General features: G+C 44.4%; 1 protein-coding gene across 1 annotated transcript in view; it reads left to right on the top strand.

Annotated features, from left to right (window-relative positions):
* The window catches only part of FZD3 (frizzled class receptor 3), a 222,931-nt gene that overhangs the window by 139,059 nt on the left and 58,668 nt on the right, over nucleotides 1–25,204 (top strand). The window contains exon 4 of the mRNA XM_085613057.1: nucleotides 1,989–3,006. Coding sequence (XP_085469183.1) covers nucleotides 1,989–3,006 — 1,018 coding nt within the window. The remainder of the gene's footprint in view (nucleotides 1–1,988; nucleotides 3,007–25,204) is intronic.

The following is a 25,204-nucleotide window of genomic DNA, read 5'->3' as shown; positions in this document are numbered from 1 at the left end:
AAATCCGTACACTAGGCGATGACATTTCCACACATAATTGTTTGTGTGCTGTAAACTTTTATTAGAAAAATGTTATGTCTTTGCAAATGCAATGGTCATTTAAATTGAAAATGTGTTGTCTGTAATGGCAGTGCGCTACCACACAATGCATACTCCACACTGTCATTCTACTGTACACCTATCCACTCTGTGCTACTCCACTCTATGCTCCTTTACTCCACTCCATTCAACGCCACTCTACGCCATGCCACTCCACTCTGACACTCCACTCCACTCCACTCTACGCCCCTCCACTCTACACCCTTCCACTTACACCCCTCCACTCTACGCCCCTCCACTCCTCTCCATGCCCCTCCACTCCTCTCCATGCCACTCCACCGCACTCTATGCCTCTCCACTCCACACTGTGCCACTCCACTCTGTGCCCCTCCACTCTGCGCCACTCCGCTCTACGACCATCTACTCCACTCTTTGCAACTCCCTCATATGCCACTCCACGCCTATGCCCCTCCATTCTTCTCTACGACACTCTGTTCTCTCCTCGCCACTCCATTCTATGATAGTCTACTCCACTCTATGCCACTTCACTCAATGACAATCTACTCCACTGTATGCAATTCCCTCTATGCCACTCCTTGGCAGTTTGCCCCACTCTATGCCACTCCACTAAACAACACTCTATACAATACAATACATTTGTAAAGTGCACAACTACCTAAAAGTGTCCTGGAGCTAGCATGAAGAATTTCCACCTTGTCCAAAGGCAAAATGACTCTGACACTCTACTCCACTCTAAGCCCTTCCACTCCACTCTAAACCCTTCCACTCCTCGCCACTCCACACCGCTCTGCTCCATGCCACTCTACTCTACTCCATGCCATGCCATGCCACTGTACGCCATGCCACTGTATGCCATGCCATTGTACGCCGCTCCTCTCCTCGCCGCTCCTCTCCGCTCCTCTCCTCGCTGCTCCTCTCCACGCCGCTCCTCTCCACGCCGCTCCTCTCCACGCCGCTCCTCTCCACGCCGCTCCTCTCCACGCCGCTCCTCTCCACGCCGCTCCTCTCCACGCCGCTCCTCTCCACGCTGCTCTGCTCTACTCCACTCCACGTCACTCTACCCCACTTTACTCTACTCCACACCACGTCACTCTACCCCACTAACTTTTACCCATACTGAACTGCAGCCATGCTGGTGCACAATATGGCTAAAACCCATTGGCAAAGTCAGTAGCCCTTGCATAGGCAAGACCTGTTGGCTTTGCCAATGCCTGCTATTTTATTAGTCATCATTGTGGTATTTTTTCAGGATACAGTGATTCAAAGGAAATAGTACATTTTTCTTTGCATCAGTAAGAAATATATTTCCAAGCTATGTGTATTTAAAATAAAAGAGGGTACCTGTTCTGTTTACACTTGCTTGAGAGGAAGCACCTTTATTGTTCTATTACAATAATTTGCAATGGTTATTATTTTTTTCAATTTCAAATTTTAATTGAAGGAAATGACTGCAGTGTTTAGGCAGAGACTCATTTGTTTTTCTCTTTATTTTTGTGGCACATACCTGGAATTGAAGTAAAAAAATAACCATCTTGCCTTGGCCAGGCTGTTGGCTTTGAAAATGCTTGTTTTTGCTTCTTGATGCTGGAACCCTAGATGCCTTTAAAAACATGACTTTTTCCTTACTGGTCACCACCATGTTGCTGAGTTTGGGCTTCACATTAGGAGGAATAATAAGCACCATTTCTGGTGGTTCGTGTGCCCTTTGTTCATACGAAGTATAAGCGGGCAGCCAGACCCTCACGCATGGTGCATGTGAATCATCAAACACAGAACATCTCAAAGCCTCAAACCAGCTACACATTGGTGCCTGTCAAAAAGAAATGACCATAAATAACTAGATGCAATGTAGCATACATTGTCTAAATCTCAAGGTGATCCTCTATGTACCTTTCAAGACTCTAAATCTGTGTTTGCCTTTGTTCTAGATTTCCTGACTGTGATGAACCCTATCCCCGCCAGGTCGATCTCAGCATAGCTGGTGAGCCCACCGACGATTCACCTTCTGAAGTGCACCGGGATTACGGCTTCTGGTGCCCGCGTGAGCTCAAGGTTGGCCCTGACCTGGGATACTCCTTCCTCGGGGTTCGAGACTGCTCCCCTCCCTGCCCACACATGTACTTCAGACGAGAAGAGTTGTCCTTTGCCCGCTACTTCATTGGAGTGATTTCCATCGTCTGTCTCTCAGCCACCCTTTTCACTTTTTTGACTTTTCTGATTGATGTCACTAGGTTCCGCTACCCCGAGAGGCCCATCATTTTCTACGCCGTCTGCTACATGATGGTGTCCTTGATTTTCTTCATTGGGTTTTTGCTTGAGGATAAAGTTGCCTGCAATGCTCGCACCTCAGGCCATTACAAAGCAGCCACGGTGACCCAAGGATCGCACAACAAGGCGTGCACCATGATGTTCATGGTACTGTATTTCTTCACGATGGCTGGCAGTGTTTGGTGGGTCATCCTTACGATCACATGGTTCTTGGCGGCCGTACCCAAGTGGGGAAGTGAAGCCATTGAGAAAAAGGCCCTCTTATTTCATGCCAGTGCATGGGGCATCCCTGGCACTCTAACCATCATCCTTCTAGCAATGAACAAGATTGAGGGAGACAATATCAGCGGCGTATGCTTTGTCGGTCTGTATGATGTGCACGCGCTGAGATATTTTGTCCTTGCACCCCTGTGCTTGTACGTTGTGGTCGGAGTTTCCTTGCTGCTAGCTGGCATCATTTCCTTGAACCGGGTGCGGATTGAGATCCCACTGGAGAAGGAGAATCAGGACAAACTGGTGAAGTTCATGATCCGCATTGGTGTCTTCAGCGTACTCTATCTTGTGCCTCTTCTCATTGTCATTGGCTGCTATTTCTACGAACAGGCTCATCGGAGCGTGTGGGAAACGACGTGGATACAGGAACGATGCAAAGATTACCACATACCCTGCCCTTATCAGGTAAGGCATCTTTTGATCATCCATATGGCTCACTGATGTATAGATACTAATATTCTACAGCTTGTGCCACAGAAAAGAAGTCACTCATATTACATTGCAATATGCAGCTTGCCTTTGGAAACATTGGCAGGAGCTGCCCAGAAAAATGTGGAGTCTATATATTGCCTGATGGCTTCCTGCAAGCAGAGCAGTGTATATATTGTGCACATATTAATGCAGATAAGGGAGCTTGGCTGCAGAGGTGCACTGCTGTGTTGGTGGCACTAGTGAAGGTCTTAGTGAAACCACAGGTGTGTTGGTGGCAGTAACGTTTTTTTAGTTGGAATTACTGCTGTGTTGGAGGGTCTCCTTACTCATACTAGCGATACAACATGTCATCTCAGCTGTAACTACAAGAATTTCATTGAAGTAACCCACAGGCGTTTGTCGATCTCCTTGTGTCTACGTCTGGGCAGCAATCTCCAGCAGCCGTCGACTGCCAGGCTAGATTCTTTATTTTTGAGGGCCACTGGAGACCAGCTTCTGAGACTGTAAGATTCAGATTTCCCTGTGTTGCGTTTTGCATATTTACATCTGCATTTACTCTCTTTCGGTCTTTCCTTTAGACTGCTCTAGCTATTTGTCACAGACGGTATGCTTCTATTACACATATGTGCTTGGATACATATATACATACAGTACAGAAATGTGGGCTTTTGTTGATCCCTCTCCAGGCATTTGCTTTTGGCATCTTTAAGAACCTGCCATTGGCTGGGTGGGCTGTCATTAAAGCCATGTCAGTTCATGGAAGGTTACTTGGTTGTTTATATAGTCCCCTGTGGTAAACCTTTCCACTGTTCTGCCCACCCTGTTGCTGTATATGTGCCCCATCCCCATCACCTCAACCTGGTCTCACCCCCCAGTACAGGGTGTGATTTCCTTCACGAGCATTGGCAAAACCTAACCATTTTGAAATGGTCATTATGCATGCATATGTAGTGACCATCTGTAATGAAGTTTGTGTTTTTTTAAAGCTTCATTATAAGGTGACAGCTGTGTGTGCTCGCCCATATACCTTGGCCTTGAGAACAAACAAAAAATCAGTGGCAAAGCCAATACACATGTCCTCGCAAGCAAAAGTGACACCTATTGCCTTTGCAAATGCTTGTTGCTCATTGAAATCCTATTTTACAAATGTTTTTCAGTATAATAAATATGTAACATTAAGAACCGTCATGTCTAAAGTGAATATGATATATGGTGGTTGTTTCTCCTTAAAGTACCCACTAAATGCCAATTAATAATGTCCGCTTACTAGTAGCACTGCTTGCTAAAGCTGGTAAGTGTGAGATCTGCAGAGGTTTGAGCTCAATACCATAGGTGTGGTGAAGATCACCTCTGCATTTTACTGATCCAAGTTTTGTAAAGCGTGTCTCTATTTGGTTTCATGTTGTTTATCTCTGGACCTTCATTTATTTCGTGTGTTAATGTTTTTACCTTCCTTTGAATGAACGTCAATATCCTTCCATCGCTCATGTGACTGAGGATGTATCTGAAAGAGCTGCTACATTGTGACTGTTGAAAAAAGTGTGAACTCTCTCTCTATACCATAGTAGGCGAGTAATAAGCCCTCACAATAACTGGGTAAGTTAAGTGCAGTGTAGAAATTGACTGGAGAGCCAGACCACCAGGTCATCCAGCCTTAACCACCCAAGTTGGCCTTCAAATGCTCTTTACCCTACTCAACACAAGGCGTTCCCTGTGCCGGTACCATGCCACTTCAATTTCCATTTTTGATTATCGCCACTACTTGTGTAACTAATTACTTCCAGATAGATAGATAGATAGATCGCAGGAGCCGCTCATTAGTTATAGTTAGGATTTCTAGAATTTTGCCACCATTTGATGATTCTCCACACGAACTTTTGCAGACCTATTCTTTTTTTCTACATTGGCTGATGTTTCTTGGTGATTAGTTAGGGGTACAAAGAAAAAGGGGGGTCCCAAAACACGATTTCCTACTAATGCGTTTTATATAGACTTTTTAAACAGACATAGTGACAAAATGGCTGAACGGATTTACGTGAAATTTGGCAGGAATATTAATTATGGTGTGGAAAGGGTCTGTAATGGGAAGGGAAGTATGACCCAGACCAGTATATATGGGCATATAGGGATTTATATACATCACTTTAGGCAAGAGAGTGCGTCAAATATGTTTCGTATGATTTCCCTTCTCCCCCTTTGGTTCTTCCTTCGTCCTCTTCTTCTGGTGTTCATCTTTGCAACAGGCTAGGGGTACCCTCGGGCAAACATAAAAAGGGGGAGGTTTTTAGTTATCTGGCTAAGCGCTATAAAAGAGTCCCACACCTTGGTGCAGTATAATGTGCAGGTCCTAATGGCTGTGTTCTGGGTAGTGGTCCAGAACCATGACGATGAGGAGTCTACATGATCTTATCCCTTCCCATGCTGGTGGTACGATAATCGCTGCTTTACATACTCGGCAGTGACATTAGTGCCTTTTTATCCTTTATTATGAAAACATTTCAATCAGTAACATGCTCCCCCATTACCCGTGACAAATGCATGCACTATTAGTGGGAAGTTCCTTGGTACTCCTCACCTTCCGGGATATAAGTCTAGCAAGTGCCCGCGTGCCTCATCCCACCACACAATGTTATGTGCCCCCTTCCTGTCTTTTGCCTCAGGCACATCAGCTGCCGGTGCAGATTAGCACAGTGGGGCGGCAGATCGGGCGGGGGTGTCTACAGATGACGGAATAAGGCAAACTAAATAAATAAATAACTCCTATTCCGTAGTCTATCGACATCTCCCCCCGGAGTGCCCAGCCCCACTGCGCTTACCTTCACCGGCCGATGCTGCTGAAGCCGCAACTCTGGAATAGAGCTACGGCGACCTCGTCCGTGTTGGCTTTCCCCAGGGTATGCTGCACTCAGTTCTCTATTCCCAACCGGCTCTTGGGCTCCTACTCTGACTGGTAGCCCCCGTTGTTGTCTCTCCGACTATCCTGTCTTCGAATGAGGTCTCGAAGCTTGGCTCTGCCCTCCATTCCCAAAGATCGTTCTCCTCTGTCCTCGAAACTCGTGATCCTTTCTCCTCTCTCCTGTGCCGCCTCCACCTCAAGTTCAATAGAGCCTGACTACTGCCGGCCCCGTGATGCACTTTGCCACACATCCCGCTGACTCCATCAAGTGATCCCACCAGCAACCTCTGGGTTTATCGCAAATGGCTCTCCTGACTCTCCTGGGACCCCAATTGCCGTCCCTCCCAGCAACACATCCGCAGGCCCTATCCCTAATTACTTTGGACCTCAGCACACCCGGATTTTGGAAGTGCACCGTCTCGCCACTGCCATATAAGCAATTGTAACCTGGTCCTGATGATGGCCTAATACTTCTACAGGCCGAAACGCCGTCGACTTCTACAGCGGAATTCTTGGCATCCTCTTCCAAGGATACTCCTCTTGATTATCATTGTATCCATTACCATTTATTGTTCGGATATCCTAAATATGTAAATTTTAACTCCACTTTTTTTTGTTGTACCCGTCACCATCGCTGTACATACTTCCTCATGTGTCCCTTGCGTCGTCACAACCCTTCACGAGCACTTGTGCACAGTATCTGACAGGTTATATGTCATTCAATGTAATGCAGTGCTACCCTCCATGTGTTTGAACATATGAAACCTAATATGTCGAATATGTTTATTCACTAAAATACAAATTGTTTATCACAAAAGAAATGGCTCCCTGTTTTTCTCCCCTTTTGATTTAATTCTCAGTAATTAATTGTGCTACATGTAATTGACCTCCAAATATCACCCTTTTGAAACATAGTTGGATGTTACAATTGACTACCATAGTCTGCTTAGGGTATATGGGCTACCTCTAGTAGTTTGTTACTGTCCACCTCAAGTTAGTCACCGCACACCCTAGCGTCGGCCCTCCTCTTATGAGTCAAGGCAGACTCCAGGGGTTAATGAACAGAACTTCAGCCCGCAAACTCATAGTGCCCCCGAGGTCCACGACATTGACGACATCTGCCATACTCCAACCTCCCGGCTACAGGGTCCTTTGTGTTATTTGATCTGAATTTGTTCCGTTGTTTTTATGTAGTAAGGGAGAAAAACGTAGTGGTACATTGGGCCTTGGTATAAAGCAGTACCTTGGCAGCATAACACGGTACATGGCGGGCGATGACTAAACACAAGGCTATTGGTTGATCAAGGCCCTCACAAAATAAACAGGTAGTCCTATTGTTTAGACCACACTTTGTCTTTGTTCTGTGTTATAACATGATATATACCTTATTACTCTTTTGTAATGTGAAATGAGGCACCTTAGCAAAGTATGTTGAGTTAGAGAAGAGTATTTTCATTGATATATATATATATATATATATATATATATATATATATATATATATATATTTTTTTTTTTTTAAAGTTAAAAAATGTACTGCTGTACTTTCTCTCAAAACTATCTAGAAAGTACAGCAGTAGTTATTGAAATGTAAAAAATAAAATGTTATCCGATAACACAGAATTGGACCTAATTTAGGATGGCTCTTAAAAGAGCCTTTGTTATAACACTTAATGAATTTATATAGGTTTGTCAATCCAGATTTTTAGGTTTGTATTGAAAATTTGGTTGGCAGATGGCTCTGAAATTTGCTGTAGAGTTACTTATTATGCTGTCTATATCATTTACTTGGTGTCATTGCTAAGACGTGCTCTGTGTCACTCTTATACTTTATTTCGATTGCACTTTTGCTCTTTCGGCATAGAGCTTGTAGAACGGCTCACCTGCAACGATTTAGGACCAAAAACCATTTCTTTTTATGCAGCCCGTATGACCTTTATGCTCTGTTGGCTGGTATGTATGGAACCACTTATTTTCATGTTTATCCAGAACGACTTTTCTGCAGTATGGGCCACCATGCCTAAATGTTATTTGTCTTAGATGCGTCCTCTTGAATCATCCTATTGTTACTGAGTCATCTTATTGTGACCCAAACACACAATGTGTACTGATGCATCTAAAAAAGAAAACAATTGCTCTCTGACATTTGTGGTCCGATTAGGTACAGGAGGTCTGAGCCTATGCCACATTTTCGAGATAACCACTAACTCTGTAAATAGGTTCCATTTATGCAAATTATATATGCATTTATGTTAGGAGAATATTCTGAATCTGATCTGACATGGATCCGACCCTCATGAACCTACAATGGATACCCATTATGTTGAAAACTGTTTTGCAACACAAGTTCTTGAATAATTGCACGTGGAAACCTAGTCATTGTTCTCTCCTGTTGGTGCTTTTAATATTCCCAGGAAAGCGGGAACCACTAGGCAGGCTTCCAGTTGCGGAACTGTGGAAATGGAATCTTTCCAAAATAGTTTTTTCAAGGCAATTGCAACATGGTCTTTTAAGGATGGGAGCAGTTAAAACATGCAGCATTCCTTACTTTCCCCTGTGCTCATTTGAGATAACATTCTTATTTTTCTACTTCAACTATTATTTCACACCTTAAAGTTGTGGGTAATAATTTAAATTAGTAGCCAGGAGGTTTGAAAGGGGAACTTCACCGTAAAAAATATTTCTTTAATAAAGTTATTAGCAGCTGTGCTTTCGCCCATGGGCGTTTTAATTTTGTTAAGCTCTAAGAACAATTTAGAAAACCGACACTGCCCCAGGCACGTGCCAGGTTGAAATTCTGAATTCTATAGGATTTTTCCTTGGCTTTGGTGCCAAGAATTCAGTTTGGGGTTGATTTGTGCACCTCACCAGGACCAAAACCGAATTAACATCTTCAGGAATACTGCAAGATACTGATTAAAACGTAATATGGCAGATCTACGTAAAGTATTTATTTCTGCATCTTTGCACATGTAGTCATATTAATTGTTGGGGCTCTTGGCAAAAGATGTTATTCAATGTATGTTCATCACGAGTGACTGGCAAAGCGGTGCTCGTGTATTTTTGCAAGGCAAAGACACAAATCATCTGGTTAAAGAAGAGCATTTCTCAAAATACTTACAGGTCTAGAGCATACTTTTGGGTTGAATCCATAGGATGACAGAAAGGTTAATCTAGCTGATTAACATTTCGTCTGTTTGAATTCTGCCAAATTAATTGGGACCTTATGTCATAAATATTGTAGGCGTAGTGAGTAATTCATGTAGATGAGGCATCATTTGTTCTATCCAGTTCTACACTGGGCGAGCCTCCACATTACTAAAACAAGCATTTGCAATGCAATCTGTCTCGCCTTTGGGACCTTATATGTATTTAGCTATGCAGCACATTAGCCTGGGTGCTGAAACATCTACTGTTATTTAACATGGAGAGAAAGTAAGCACCAAACTGCGTGACATGCCAGGTCTGTGAACACATGGAGAAATATTGCCTTTCAGCGGGAAATTGTATAGTCCAAAGCTCTGTTTATAATATAAAATCTGAGCCTTCGGTGGTCATATCACTGAAAATACAAGATTTGAAAAAAAAATATTATTGTCTACGGGTGCTCGTGGAAGACCATTTCTATGGACTGGAATCTCGAGAATGCTAAACTGATTCTGGTATTTTACTGACTTCTGCTGTCGTTTTCTATCAAGAAAGTTAAATAAAGGCAGTTGCCAGAAAAATAAAAATAATAAAGTCCCTCAGCAGAAAGTGATTCTGGTATTTTACTGACCCCTAATGGTCATTTTCTATCAAGACAGTTAAATAGAGGCAGTTGAACAGAAACAAAAAGTCCCTAAGCGGAAGCAGACCAGTCCTACGGCTGATCTCCAGAGCCCATAAAGTACATACACATATAAGTATATACTAAAGTATATACAAGCGGTCTCAAATGCTTGACCTAAAAACACCATCTTGAATAGCAGTAATGTGAATTAGAGTTGGCAGGTTTAATCAATGCCATTGATGCAAGCAATGCATCTACGACTGCTGCCCCAATTAGTTGTATCGCAGAAGCAGTCAGCGACCTAACTAACCCAGAAGCTAGACTTTAGTCTCAACCATGCATTCATCAAAAGCACCACACGGGTTCCATTGGAAATCAAGCATTGGCAAAGCCAACAGGCCTTGCCAAAGATAGATCTATTTATTGGCTTTGTAAATGTTCTTTTTAGCCATAAAAAAAATACATATTCACGTATATTGGGGCAGTGAGTAAACTTGTGAGTCCCACCCACCCCGACAGAGTGAGAGACGAAAAATCTTGCTGTGATACTATCAAGAGCACTCGAAGCAAAGACACCCATGGAAGCCCCTTTCCTCGATGGGCCTGTGGTTTCTCTGGCCATGCGATGGCCTAGCAGCAGGCTGGCACGTCGATTCCTTTGAGGAAGGAGGAGCACTGGGCCTTTCTGTGGGCTGAGGTTCACTGCTGGAGGCACCCCCACACCACCATCCACCACCCTCTGTGGTGAGTAATGTCACCTGTGTCCGTTTGTCAGCAGCTTGGTGCAGTGCAGGCCTTAAGATAGGATGGCATGAGCGCCTCCTGCAGTGATATACATGGACTCCTGCGGGGCCGACTCAGCGCTTCATCCTTTTGAAGTTTGCACCAAGCTGGGTAATTGCACCAATTATTTACTTGCTCAGAGCTGCTCTGGGTTTGTAAAGCGCACTTTATACATTGTTGTTATTATGAAATAGCGATGCGCTCACTGTTCCCGCGTACCCCGTTTCAGTACAGCTCTGAGAGTGTGTAAAGCAGCTGTGTACACAGATTACGAATGAGGCGCCTTTTGGGCATGTTGTGTAATATTCTTTTGTACTGTCACGGCTCTCGCCAGGCCCTGCCGGAAGTGGTGTTTAAAGAGGTTTTCTGTTATATCTCAGTGCGGGGTTGAAGGGCTGGTGCAGCTCTACGAGACACCGGCCCCAGAGAGAGTACCCTGCAATGCACAGAGGAGGTGTGTGAAGGAGCAGTGTGGAGAAAGTCATGGGAACTGCGTCTGCACTGCCTGTCACGCAGGGGACAGGCCTTGTTGCCTGCCTTTAGCATCATGGGAGACCGGGGAGCAGGCTCCCGACCGACAACCCCAAGGCAAGTGAACCTCACTATTGTCTCACACCCCCTAGCACCATCTCCCTCCGTGTGCCCTCTCCCTGACTAACCATCACGTCACTACCAGAGCAGTGTGCCACCTTCCCACATGTCACATACACCAATGGGATAGCGCCCTCCCAGATATAGCACGTACTGCAGGGTATTCCTGCTGAAAGCCCCAGTGCTTGGGCTCCTGGCTGCTCCAGTTCATTCTGTGACAGGTCATTGAAGGCGGCGGGAAGCCAAAAGTCAATCATTCATAAAGGGAAAGAAACATGTTTTTTAAGCTGGCGATGTGGCGTAGCTTACAGAGCCGCCGACCTTGTGCCTGGGGAACCGGGTTCGAGTCTCGGCGTCTGCTCTGCCATATCGTAATAAATAAATGAAACTCCATAACAAATTAATTTAAATAAACAATGACAATCGGAAACCAAATAGAAACTGAAACAAATGGTGCCAGAGCAATTCAAAGACCAGCAACACTGTTTATTGTAAAAAAAAAAAACAATGTTTTGGATGGAGCACGAGCACAGAGACTTTGCAGCGGAACAATAAGAAAGATTGCCGTATTGGGGATCAAAAACAGAGGGCTGACTGGCCGAGCCGCTAGGGAGGGATGGTGTGTTGGTGGAGCGTGGGGTGTGTCGTGGGTGGGAGGGGCAGCACCGGTCTCTTCGGGAACTCTGTGCACAAATAGGCATGCAGCGGCTCCAAACACGAGCGCTATTGTTCTCTCCAAAAACGCATGTTTAAAAAGAGTGCGCCTCAGGTATCAAATCCCTGAATCTTAATGACCCATGTAAGGAGGCCAGTCGCCATGGGCGTGACAAGGGCACCTAAAGGAGGGACAAATGGCAAAATTCACCACACAAAAGAGAAGCAGTTAGAAAGGCACAGGAAAGAACCAATTAAAAGTGGTGGGCGTGGCCAAACTGCTCATACAGAATGCACCAAGCCTCCCAGAGCAGCGCATGCATGCTGACTCTAGGCTCGACCTAAAAAGCATTGAGGTATGATCAGCCTGGTCTACACATGCCTCTGGTTTTTACAGTTAAACACTCATTGGCTGTTCACCATCATAGATTTGGCATTCGTCTATACTGAATAATTGAATACCGATTCAAATTGAGTTTGTTTCTTAAGGTGTTTATTAGTTCCTGTTCAGTGAATTTGTCAGTTTGAATGAGGGTTTGATATTACAAGAGCCTTCTGTCAAATACTACTCGTGTTAACATGGACTGATATACTTTGTACTGGATTGTAGCTCGTCATATCATTTGTTGCTTGGAACATGAGAACAGGTGCCACCTGGTGCATTGGTCGCTACTCATGCGGTCGCTTGATTGATCATGCTATTTCTGAAGCACGCTTCTGTCTTAAAGCATCCTAGTGATGTCGAAGATCAAAATGAAGGCTAGGCAACCTTTGTTTAGCGCTGTTTCTGCTTCCTGTCCATCCTTTATTGACATCACTGCACCTGACATCAACGAAGGTGTCCTAAAGAATCGAGAAAATGACCTGTAGGTTAGTAATTCAAATGTTTGTACAACTTTGAAGTCCTTTCTTACAACCATAGGTGAGCAAGCAAAATTAGAATTTGGTAAAAAGCCCCTCCTTTTTTTCTCATTTATAAGACACACTATTTGTAAAATGCATTACCTTTTGCCCTGCAACGTTTAATTTCATGTTATCGACAACAGAACACAAACTCTTGTGTCTTTTTCACCTCCCTTACTTCTGGAAACAATCATCAGATCCCAAGTTGTTAGGGGATACTACGCAAGCCCTTTACAGGAGGGTGAAGGGTACCAGGCCAGGGCTGCTCTGGGCAGAGCCATGGAGAAGAAAGAGAGGAGTCTGCACTCAGATGTCACCTGGGACGCATTGTGTTTGGGGTGCACATTCTCTTGGATATCTCACTGCATGGACAACTTACTTGACTGGGAAAGTGGACAACGTGTGACAGTTCCGTGTTGACACAAAATGTTTACACAAAACCCTTGTGGTTTGAGAAAAGCCCGGGTCTGTTCACGTCGTCGAAGCATTTGCTAATCTCTCAGATCCTAGACCAACCTTCCCATTGCGAAAGCAGACAAGAATAGCTTTCAATTATTGGTTAAATGAACTATGTCTTTAAATTTAACACAATCCTTTCTTTAAACACTTTGTTCCAATACTACAAGTTGACTTGCTAACTTCTTAGAATGACCTCTTGTCACATCTCCCTCCTGTTGTGAGGTGTAAATGAATCAGATTTTACAGGATTGGCTGATTTTACAGGATTATCAGACTAACAAGAGCCTTGGAAAAGGGCATTCTAATGATGGCTGGAAAACGCAAAGAGGTGCGTTGATTTTTGTTGTTTTTGTTATGCCTTCTGTTACAGAGAAGCTGGATGAATGAGTACAACGGGAAACGGCCACTACAACGCGACCGTTTCCACACATAACAGTAACCACGCATGCATTACAACGCATGCGTAGTTACCACGATTGCCTTTACCATGCATACCTTTACGATTAGATACGTAGTAAAGGCATGTGTGCTAAAGGTAATATTAAACAAGCATTGGCATAGCCAATAGGTCTCACCTTTGGGACCTTCTAAGTGTTTAGCCATGCAACAGTTGCATAACTAAATACTTTTAAGGTCCCAAAAGCGAGACCTATTGGCTATGCCAAGCGGCCGTCTGGCCGTGAAAGTGATTTCGATCGCAATCACGATCAAACATCAAAGCGGCCGCGAAAGTGAAAGTAATCGCGGTAAAGCGCGGCGCGCGCGCCCGCGCACATGCACTGTTACTCTAGGCTGGCCTGGTAGCACTTTTTGGAGCCCTCTCAATAAGTCTCGCCAGACCAGCGCATGCGCTGGGTCAGGCGAGACCTAAAAAGGGGGTTTGGGGGGTCTCCCCCCTCAAAAACACCAAACCTGATTCCATCGATGTGGAGGCAATCGGCCTCGTACCGTCGTTAGAGGAAACGGAAAGACACTTCCGCTTCCTCTTTACAACGTGCGACGCAGATCAGAAGAGCTTCCAGAGGAGAGAACGTAGCGAGGTAAGGGGGAATTTAGTTTAAGCAATTAATGAGGAGGACGTGTAGCGAAGGGGTAAATATAATGGTTTGTGGGTGGGGGAATCGCACAGGGAAACATTTTTAATGTTGAGGGGAAGGGAATTTATTAGAAGAAAAAGGGGCGGGGAGTCGCACAGGGGTATTATTAAAAAAATAATAAAATGCCTTTACCGATATGCGTGGTAAATGTATTTTCGTGGTAAATGTTATTCGTGGTAATGGCATTCGCGTTGTAACGCATGCGTAGTAAAGACATGCGTTGCAACGGAATGCATTGTAATGACATACAACCGAGTACAACAGCTAGGAATAAAGGTATGGATGTGATCTGTATGAGGTTCGTCACTTTTCTCTTTAGTATGATGATATTGGCTGTGGTAGGACGGACAGAGGCATTCAGTGGTATGGAACAATAATGGGTTAATTCCGGTCATGCAATTGCCTCACTCGATTGGCGTGAAGGCTCCACCGGGTTCGCTCACTCATAGGATCGCTCAGCATATTTTTCGAGTTAAACAGCAACTTTTGTTCAAGGGCAGTGCCCTACTACTTTATCAACAAGTATAATGGGCATTAGCAAAGCTAATGGGCCTAACTTGTATTTTGAGTCCTGACTAAAAAAATTTTTAAAATGTCTACTGCAGCAAAAAATAAAAAGCAAATAAACATTGCTTTCTTTATACAATTCATCAATAAGGTAAATAATTTAATCATTTGATTCAGTGTACTTTTGAGATGTAAAATAGTCCCTTGTCCGTTGAAATGGAAGCACTCCAGTGCAAGCGGAATGATACACCAAACAGCCAGTAGCATGAAGTGAAAAAGAAATATTCTTGTTGATGGAGCCAACTCCCACTCTGTGGGCCCCATTATGAGTTGGCTGGTCAGTGCTGCAGAGTTACTAGAGGACTAGAATGTAAATTACCAGCCCGCATCACTGCAGCATAAATCCGGCCAGTATGAGTTTTTTTCTACAAAATGTTTGGACCCATAATCACTCGCTGCTTTACCTAGCCATTTTTCTTCATTTCCATGAAAAAATGCAGATATCTTCTAAAAGGACAAAGCAGGTGGAAAGTGTGTGTGGGACTTCCGGTAGGGAGCAAAGGGTGGGGGGGGGTCAAGGGCACACTAGTGCCTGCCTGGGGAGCATTATCTGCAGTGTTACTGCCCACTGCTCCTGAAACAAGTCGTGCGGGCCCAGTTATTTAGGCCTTAGAATTATCAGGTGCGACGTTTTCAGTCCATATAATTCCAGACACACTTGTAATAGGGACTTGGGTTATTTCTGGCAGAGTTATCCCTCTAGGTGAACTAAGCCTACTCGTCATTAAATTCTATGTGTACTTTAAACTAAAGGTATCAATAGGTTTATCAGACATCTGTGCTGTCAAGCCAGACCTAAAGCTGGCATGTTCCATTCAGCAATTTGATATTTCATCTATGAGGTGGAAAAGCTACTTCTCCCCCCCCCATGCCCATTTTGTCTTTGGAACGTGTTACTTAATCCACACACTGTTCTAAACCCAAAGGTTCTGAAATCATCCAGTGGGATTGCCAAAAAAGTTTTGAATAAATCCGGGCCTCGGCTACAACCAGAAACCAGGCCTGAAAATGGCCTTTGGGGTAGTTTACAAACATGTAGGATCCTGTCCCAGTCAGCTTGTAGGTCTGCACTGTGCCCTCCTGTTGCCATCATTATTACGAGGTTTTGAGATTGCGCATGCAGTGTCCTGTGTTTTTTTTATAGATACAGATGTGAATGATTTCAGGTTGTTGGCACCAGGTTCGCCGAGACCTATTTAAACTCTGTGAGAGTGCCCAGATGTGCCAACACACTCCAGGGCAGGTGGGGCTGACTGTATTGATCGTCAGAAAAATGAAGGGAGTGAATACATTACTAATAACAACCTCCGTCGTTGTGTTTTAAAAAAATCCTGTTTTCCTTAACACACAGCACCAAATCCACCCTCCGAGGACAGAGCTCGTTCGTGGCCGGCTTCCAGGTGAACGTGCTGCTTCTGGCTGGTGTCGAGATTGAACAGAAGATGATCCAGCAGGGGAAGGTGGCCGCCTGGGAGCTTCTCCCACCGGAAGTGGCCCGTTGCATTCTGGGAGGCGGGCTCTCAGCCAGTCGCCATGCCACTCCGCACAGCTGCAGAGGCACATGCGTTGGCCTCTCTGCTAGTCGCAGCCTTGGCAGAACTCCTCTGTTCGCACAAAGGCCTCAGCTGTTGCGCCATCTGTTCTCCGGCAGCTATCCCGCCCTCGAAGGCAGGCAAGGGCTTTTTGAGGGGCTTGCAGTGCAGTGCGTTTCTCGAACGCCCCGCCCTTGGTGCCTGTGCATTGTGTTTAGACAATGGATTCCAATGCTGGAACCTGCTGTTTCGAAAGCTGTTTTATGCACATTTTTAAGGACTTCTACCTCATTTCCCCCCATGGTGGTATGCTTTTTGTATGTGTACTTGGGTAGTTAGCGTTTAACCCGAATTAGGTTTGCTACTGCTATTATGTACAGGAATGTGTACATTTTCTGTTCAGATGAGCCATGCTTCCTGTTCACAGGAAAAAAAATAAATATATATATATATATATTTAATGTCGCCAGTAGGCTGTTATAGCTAGGACCTAGTTTCCATAGGAATATATATATATAGTTATTCATATGAGCTGGAAGTATAACTCATCTGAACAGAATATGTACACATACCTATACAACCCCAGAGTGGACCTGTGGCTGGGGTCCCGCAAACATTTTTGGGGGGAGGGAAATGTATTGCCCCCCTCCCTGGGCCATGGTGAGGCCTTGGGGACCCCATCCTTCGGAGCCGAGGTACAAAATAGAGGAATGGGGTGAGCCTTATTAGACACCGGAGAACCCAACCCCGGGGCGAAATGGATAAAAAAAAATATGAAGGGGGGGCACATGCCATGCCCTCCCCAAGCCTAAAAATGCCCCAGGGACGCCGTCACGCAGGACTGTAACATAATTGAAAAGGGGGGTCTGTAAAGGCCCCGGGGACCCCATCTACCACAGCCGGCTCAATTCCTGTGTCCCGGTGATCCTACCCTGGGACACAGTAGTTGAAACGTGTTTGCTCCCACCTGGCAGGAGCATTTATAAATCTTCCGCCACATGTGAGCTAAAATGCCTTCCCTGCCTGATAAGGTACACCGAAAACTGATGGATGGAATGCTTGAAATAATCTCAGCCACTGGTAATTACTCGGGCTGCATCCCAATCCATTGTTATTTTGCAGACCATGTCACCTCAGTTTGGACACAGCTATATGCAAATCAGTCTGCAGCAGCACGTGCAGGGAAGGCATGTCTTCTCCCACCTGGTGGGAGATTCAGACATGCTCCCTCCAGGTGGGAGCGCACTCCTGCTGGCAGGGAAACAAATATCATCATCATGTAAAACTTTATTTAGATTAATATGATCACAAAAGCATTTTAAGCAAATTCCAACATCTCATTTAAGTTAAAAACAAGTAAAAAATAAAATAAAAAAGGTATACAGACTTCAGGTAACATTATAACTAATACAGGGTTTTGCCTACACAGATCTAATTTGCAATCAGTCCTGATACCTCGATCTGCCGTTGCCTGTCTATACAGTACTTAGGTTCAGTTTATAGTAGCAAGATGGTTTATCTGGACTTAATCTAGTGCTCATATCAACTCACAATTGATAATGTGTATAATTATATGCAGTACTTATTGGTCATTAAGACAATTATTAGCAGAATGACTGGTTACATTAAAGTGCTTGTGCAAGAGAATAATAAAAGATTTGTAGACCTTGAATATGGATAGAAGACTCATATAATAACAGTTTACTTCAAGGTGAGAGAAAAAAAAAAGAAAAAACATTGGTGTAGACCGTTAAACAACAGTCCTAAATCTTAATAGTCTTCTAACCTGGTATTGCAAATATTGCTCCTGCCCAGGGGAAATGTGCAAAAACAGCTGCTCCCTCTGAACGGACACAGTGCTGGCTACCGCACAATACAGGGGGCCATGGGAGGCCTTGCAGATCCCCCACATCCACCAGTTTGAGGCTTTTTGGGTGACCTGGGGTGGGCACTGACCTTTGGCCCCAGGCAATGGGGTCCTTGGGGCTTAAGAATGCTTGGCCTGGGGGGAGGGTGCTGCACACATCCTCCCCTAAATTATGTAATTTGGCCCCAGGGTATGGAATCCCTGGGTCCTAGTATGGCCCGGGAGGGGAGCCATGCGGATCCATTCCTGTTTTTTTTTTTTTTTTAATGGTAATCGGCCCCCAGAGATGAAATGAAATGAAATGAATGAATGAAATGAAAAAAATATTTAATAAAGCGCATTGCGGCCAAGCGGCTTCCTGGCGCTGGGGACCTCGTCAGAGCTCACAGAAGGGATCCGAGGGACCTATGAAGAAAAAGCCTGAATGAAAAGAAAGGTTTTGAGGGCTTTTCGAAAGTGGGTGTTAATGGGGATGGAGCGAATATGAAGTGGAAGGCTGTTCCAGAACTGGGGGGCCAAAACGGAGAGGCGAGTGCCACCAGTTCTGTGTTTGCGGAAACGGGGGATGTGCAAAAGAGAGAGAGAAGAAGAACGGAGGGTTCGACTAGGGGCGTGGGATGAAATAAGGGAGGTGATGTAGGCAGGGGCAGAGCGGGAGTAAGCTCGAAAAGCGAAGCAGGCTAGTTTAAAAAGAGATCTGAAACGGATAGGGAGCCAGTGAAGAGATTTAAGAACAGGAGTAATGTGAGAGAATTTGGGAAGGGAGAAAATGAGGCGGGCAGCTTGATTTTGAATGGCCTGTAGACGTCGGGACTCGTAGGCAGGAATGCCCACGTACAGGCCATTCCCATAGTCGAGGCGAGAGATGACTAAAGCCAGGACTATGGTTTTGAGTGCATCAGTGGTGAAAAAGCGTGAGATTTTCCGGATGAGACGGAGGGAAAGAAAGCAGGAAGACACAACAGAGCTAATCTGACTATGCATTGTTAAGTCAGAACTAACTTTGATGCCGAGGGTGCGAACAGAGGAAGAAGGCGTAGGAGGGGGACCAAAAGAAAGGGGCCAGTGTGCTGGGGACCAAGGGTTAGATGAACCACCCGTGAGGACAAGTTCCGTCTTATCGGGGTTGAGCTTAAGATGGTTAGATTAATGAAGATTAAGGTGGAACTGAATTTAGGAAGAGAGTCAGGAGAGGAGGAAAGATCAAAGACGAGCTGGGGTTCCTGGGACCTATATTGCTATGTGGATGGGGCCCCAGGGGCCACTTTTGACTCAGGCACGGGGGGCATGTGCCCTCCTTCTCTTTACAAATATTGTTTGCCCTCAGGAGATTGGGACGTGGGGCCTAAAGAGGCTGGGGAAAGGCGGGCCATGTAACCCACTCCCTTTAAAAAAATGTTTTTTAAAAAGCCCCGGGTGATTGGGTCCCTGCGGCCTGAAGGGTAACCCTACGCTGTGCACGCCAAAGGCCATGCATGGTGTGGGATTGGCCGCCTGCAAGGGGGTTGGATAATATCACTGTAACATTTGCAATGAAATTATTGATGAGAAAACCGTGCATGGCGGTCGTGTGAGTTATAGTTACCTTAGGAGACGAGTTATAGTTTACAGGGCTAACTATAACTGGTGAATATCAGTGGTTATGTACGTTTAAAACATTATATTGTAACTTCTCACCTAAACTTCAGCAAATATATATATATATCTCCAACCAAATGTTCAACAAAGGAACAAAAGATGGGACCTGACTGGGTCATGAAATCATTCAATCTATTGCAGTGCAGACAAATAGACCTGTTTCAGCTCCGGCCTTGCATGTAACAATATAACACATTTTAGTTACAATAGAAATCATCTGTTGGTGGTACCATATAATTTTAGGAATTGTGGCTTGTCGTAAAGTGATTTTACCCTTGGAAAAAGCCTTCTGCTCGGGTTTCATGATCATGTTTGTGGGAAAAGCATGAGAAAACCATTTTCTATCAGAGGTTATGGAAGGTGCTCCAGAAGATAAAATGAGCGCTTATTTTGTGTAACTTCACACTATCTGCATCAGCCATACGAGAATGAAGTCTGACATTCTCAGTAAATTGTGTGCTTCTAACAGGAGCAGCATGTAAGTTGATTCCCTTAAGTTCTCCTGCAGCCTCCCAGAGTATTCTAAAGAACAACTAGAGCGCTAACAGTCTTACAATAACAAAAGTATAGCACACCTGAAGCCATGTTGGTTTTATCCTACTGGTGCAACTTAAAACATTTAATTTAGAAATGATCAAAATGAGGGGGTTCAGTTTGTCAGAATTGATGGTTAGTGCTGTAGAAAGAAAAATTAGGACACATTTTAAGTGAGTTCAAATATCTTCCTCTTCTATTTCATTAAAACATTCTGACATGCAGACTGAAACATGCACTTTCAACACCAGCAGAAAACTGGCAGTTAACTCCCTGGTGATCAGCAGCTTTACAACAGTGTTCTAATAAAAAAAACTAGAGTGCCAACATTCTCAATTTCCGCCAAAAGTGTGGCAAATCTGAACACCATCTTGATGGAATCAAAGTCGAAAACTGGAAGCATTTTCTACTGAGGATACTGCAGTATATGACGAAATTAGGGCGCTTCATACCAAATAAGTCTCCAAAGATGGCCACCAGAGAATAAAAAGCCCAAATATAGCACAAATATCTCCCAAATGTAGCCCAAGTATAGCGCAATGACAGAAGTCTGCACAACACTTAATTTATTTGTTTTTTTGCAGATTTATATAGTATAGACTTGACCAGAAGGCATTGGAGTGCTTTTTATCAGCACCAGTTAAATTACATTAGGACACATTCATGTTGGTTTTAAGCATGAGGAGATTCATTAATTTGCCCAGAATCACAGGATATCAAGCTGATGCCGACACTTGAACCTCTGGTTCCCCAGTTTCAAAGTCTGCATCTCTGGCCTTAACACCACATCCTCTCCCTTAAGCATATAAACATAAGTGTAACATATAATCAAGGGATCGACAGGATAAAAAAACATAAAGCAAGCAAATTATTTTAAAGTGTTTTGTCGCTATTTGAGAACTCAGAATATATGTCCTAATTTTAGTTGTTTAGAGCCCTAACCATAATTTCTATGGAAATCAGACACTCTCGTGGAGGACGGTACAGAGGCAACAAGGTGACCACGCTAGGCAGACGGGAGGGGCAGTGGCAGCACAACAGAACATGGAGGGCAGGGGCAACAAATCAACCATGCAGGACAGGCAAGAGAGGCTGTGACAATATAAAAGACCATTGAGGGCAGAAGGAAGAGGCAGTGGCAGTACAACCATACGTGCCAACAGACCCAATTCAGGCAGGAGACTCCCTATGTTTTAAGCTCAAAAGGGCTCTATTTTTATCTGTCTCATGCCTAAAAGCTCTTTTTCAATGTAAGTCAATGGGGAAAATCAATTCCCCTGGTTTTATTTTCAAAATCTCCCTCTTACCAAGTTCAAAATGTTGGCAAGTAAGGTACATTGGATCATTATGTAATATGTGAGGTCAAAAGCAGTGCAATGCGGGGCGTAAGTTCTAGTTAGCTCAGGCAACTATAACTGCTGAATTTCCCTGGTTTTGTACAAATGAAATCTAAGCCTAACTATAAGGTCCCTGTAGCCTTTGTGTTTTTTAGGTGAATATATATATATGTACAGAGAGAGAAATCACTTACTGCTGTTTTGTTGTATCTAAGCCCTGTAAAGTGCAGCTGTTACTATTAACTTAAACAATAATAGTTCATGGTATGGACACTAGTAATGAAATTGAGAGCGGGAATTTTGAGTCCTTTTAATCCACTCTAAAATATTTTACCTTTTAATAAAGACGCTGCTCTATCCCAACCTCAAAAAAGGATGGGGGGGAGGGGGGTAGGGGGGGAGGGGGGGGGGGTTGTTGTGAACAAATCAAAACGGGCAGTTGAGCTGTTCCTGGAGACTCCTTTTATACCAAGGTGGTCAAGCAGGTTTGCACAGCACCGATGCATTCAAATCCAAGCCGGTCAAGCCAACGCATATAAAATTACACTTTGTTATTCCAGCAGGACGAGGCGGACTTTCACCTGCAGTTCTGCACTCTGTAACAGAAGCTTAGGCAGTTGGAAAGGGATAGACGGCAATAGAGTTTAGCTATGAATATGCTGCCAGTTTTGTGTTTTTTTTTTTTTTTTTACATTTCTGTCTGTATTTATCCATATTTATTTTTAGCCCATATATATGTATTTATCCATATTCATTTTTAGCATATATATGGGGAGTTGCACTTATCCTGCTTTGGTACCTACCTGGATGTTGCATTCTGGGAACTGTGGTCATAGACACGACTGCAGCTGCTCCCAATCAAGCAGGATCAGCTGAAGACCGTAGAAATATCCAGGAGGGAGACGGCGCCACTCAGTTGCAAGCAGCGTCTGAGGAAGGCTGTCATAGCCGAAATGCATCATGCTGCACAACATTTGTGAATAAAGGGCTTCTTCAACAATCCCCGCTGTGTCCTTGGGTCACTTCTCTCGAGTGGTCTTTCCTGGTATTTATTCCGCGTCAAGCCAGATACGCGGTACAAGGACCCGCCCTTTCAAGAGTCCCGGTAGTTACTGGCAACAAACTCTTTCTGCATATCAAGGTATTGATACACCGGGGACCGCCACAAGAACGGGCCATTCCAATTGCCGCTGCCAGGGTGCAGTCTGTGACTTCACGGAGGAGAGAGCTCATTGCAGCGTTTTCCACGGCGATTGATGTTTCGCTATTGTGGCTGGGGTGTAGGGGACTTGAGGGATCCCTTAACACGGACATTGTTTGGGTGACGCCTGCCACCACATGGCCCCCCCCGGACACGGTATTTCCAGCGCTCATGGGGAGTTACACTTATCCTGCTTTGGTACCTACCTGGATGTTGCATTCTGGGAACTGTGGTCATAGACACGACTGCAGCTGCTCCCAATCAAGCAGGATCAGCTGAAGACCGTAGAAATATCCAGGAGGGAGACGGCGCCACTCAGTTGCAAGCAGCGTCTGAGGAAGGCTGTCATAGCCGAAATGCATCATGCTGCACAACATTTGTGAATAAAGGGCTTCTTCAACAATCCCCGCTGTGTCCTTGGGTCACTTCTCTCGAGTGGTCTTTCCTGGTATTTATTCCGCGTCAAGCCAGATACGCGGTACAAGGACCCGCCCTTTCAAGAGTCCCGGTAGTTACTGGCAACAAACTCTTTCTGCATATCAAGGTATTGATACACCAGGGACCGCCACAAGAACGGGCCATTCCAATTGCCGCTGCCAGGGTGCAGTCTGTGACTTCACGGAGGAGAGAGCTCATTGCAGCGTTTTCCACGGCGATTGATGTTTCGCTATTGTGGCTGGGGCGTAGGGGACTTGAGGGATCCCTTAACACGGACATTGTTTGGGTGACGCCTGCCACCACATGGCCCCCCCCGGACACGGTATTTCCAGCGCTCATGGGGAGTTACACTTATCCTGCTTTGGTACCTACCTGGATGTTGCATTCTGGGAACTGTGGTCATAGACACGACTGCAGCTGCTCCCAATCAAGCAGGATCAGCTGAAGACCGTAGAAATATCCAGGAGGGAGACGGCGCCACTCAGTTGCAAGCAGCGTCTGAGGAAGGCTGTCATAGCCGAAATGCATCATGCTGCACAACATTTGTGAATAAAGGGCTTCTTCAACAATCCCCGCTGTGTCCTTGGGTCACTTCTCTCGAGTGGTCTTTCCTGGTATATATATATATATATATATATAGTCAAAACAAACATGGCTCCTCCTGGAAATTTCGCCCGTAGTATGGTGGCACGATATGCCGGTAGAGCCACCGCCGGCAGATTAATTTTGCAACAGTTCAAGGTCAAGCGTGTAGTTTTTTTGCTGTTTATATGTGATTGAAACATGGTGTAGAGGCACATCAACCTATTCCATTATGGCCGCTGTAGTGAGACTGTCTAGGGACGATTACGAAATAGATGTCCTTTGTTTATGTTCAGTATGTGTTGAAACACCTAAAACGATGTGTCACTTTCTGCTCAATATGTGAACAAGAGCGTGTTTGCTCTCGAAACGCGTTATATTGACAAATACATTTTGCTTTCATTCACCGCATCTGAGAGCACGTTTGACCTTGAACTGTTGCAAAAAAAAATATATATATATATAATTTTTTTTTTCTTTAAGAATAAATGAGGTCATAAAATTTAATATTTCCACATTTGTTTAACTGATAAATATGAACTCATATTTTGATGTCTGTGGCTTTTTAGCTAATTAAACAGCCAAATGATACAAAACACTACACCAAGAAGTAAATATTACCATTGCATACAAATACATGTTAACTTATGCCTGTATTTAAGGAAATCTCATTCTGTTTTAAAATCCCAATGGTGTCTATCTGCTTAGCAGTTGGGCTGGAATTCATGAAGGTTAACAGGGAGAGTCACTCACAAGAAACACACTTTTCTGTGTTTTTTTGCTTTTAAAAATAAATGCAGACAGGAAATAGATTGTTTTCTCTCTGTATTTATCTGTGAAAATCAGTAAAAACAGAAAACTGGAAGCCTTACCTATGAACTATAAGCAAGAGGTTGAGCTCTCTGAAAAGAAATCTGTAGCAAATAACCATCACCTGTTCATATGTCTCAAACATCTGCATAGACAGAGATGCATCTTACTAGCTGGATCAAATGGTTGAAAAAATAACACAGCTATTTACCCAAAATAACTAGCCATCTGCCTTTTAATGTCTAATCCCCTTTTAATGGAGGCAGTCCCAGAGAATGTGCCAAGGAGAAATGTAAACATGGAAATGTACACCAGGTTCCCTAGTCCTGCCAGATGCCTAAGAACTGCTTTGCCTTTTTCAGCCAGACTGCCAGGACACCTGCCGCCCTTCAAGCCGTGGGCTGCTCTGCATTCTCTGAGGGAATTAGATAGAGACCCGTAAAATAATTCTCAATTGTAGCAAAAAGTGCTCTATCGCTGACTAATTTCTTATCATGACACTATTAAGCA

The sequence above is a fragment of the Triturus cristatus genome, chromosome 6 (genome assembly GCF_964204655.1).
Source record: "Triturus cristatus chromosome 6, aTriCri1.1, whole genome shotgun sequence".
Lineage (NCBI taxonomy): Eukaryota > Metazoa > Chordata > Amphibia > Caudata > Salamandridae > Triturus > Triturus cristatus.
This window is presented reverse-complemented; position numbering and strand designations above follow the sequence as displayed.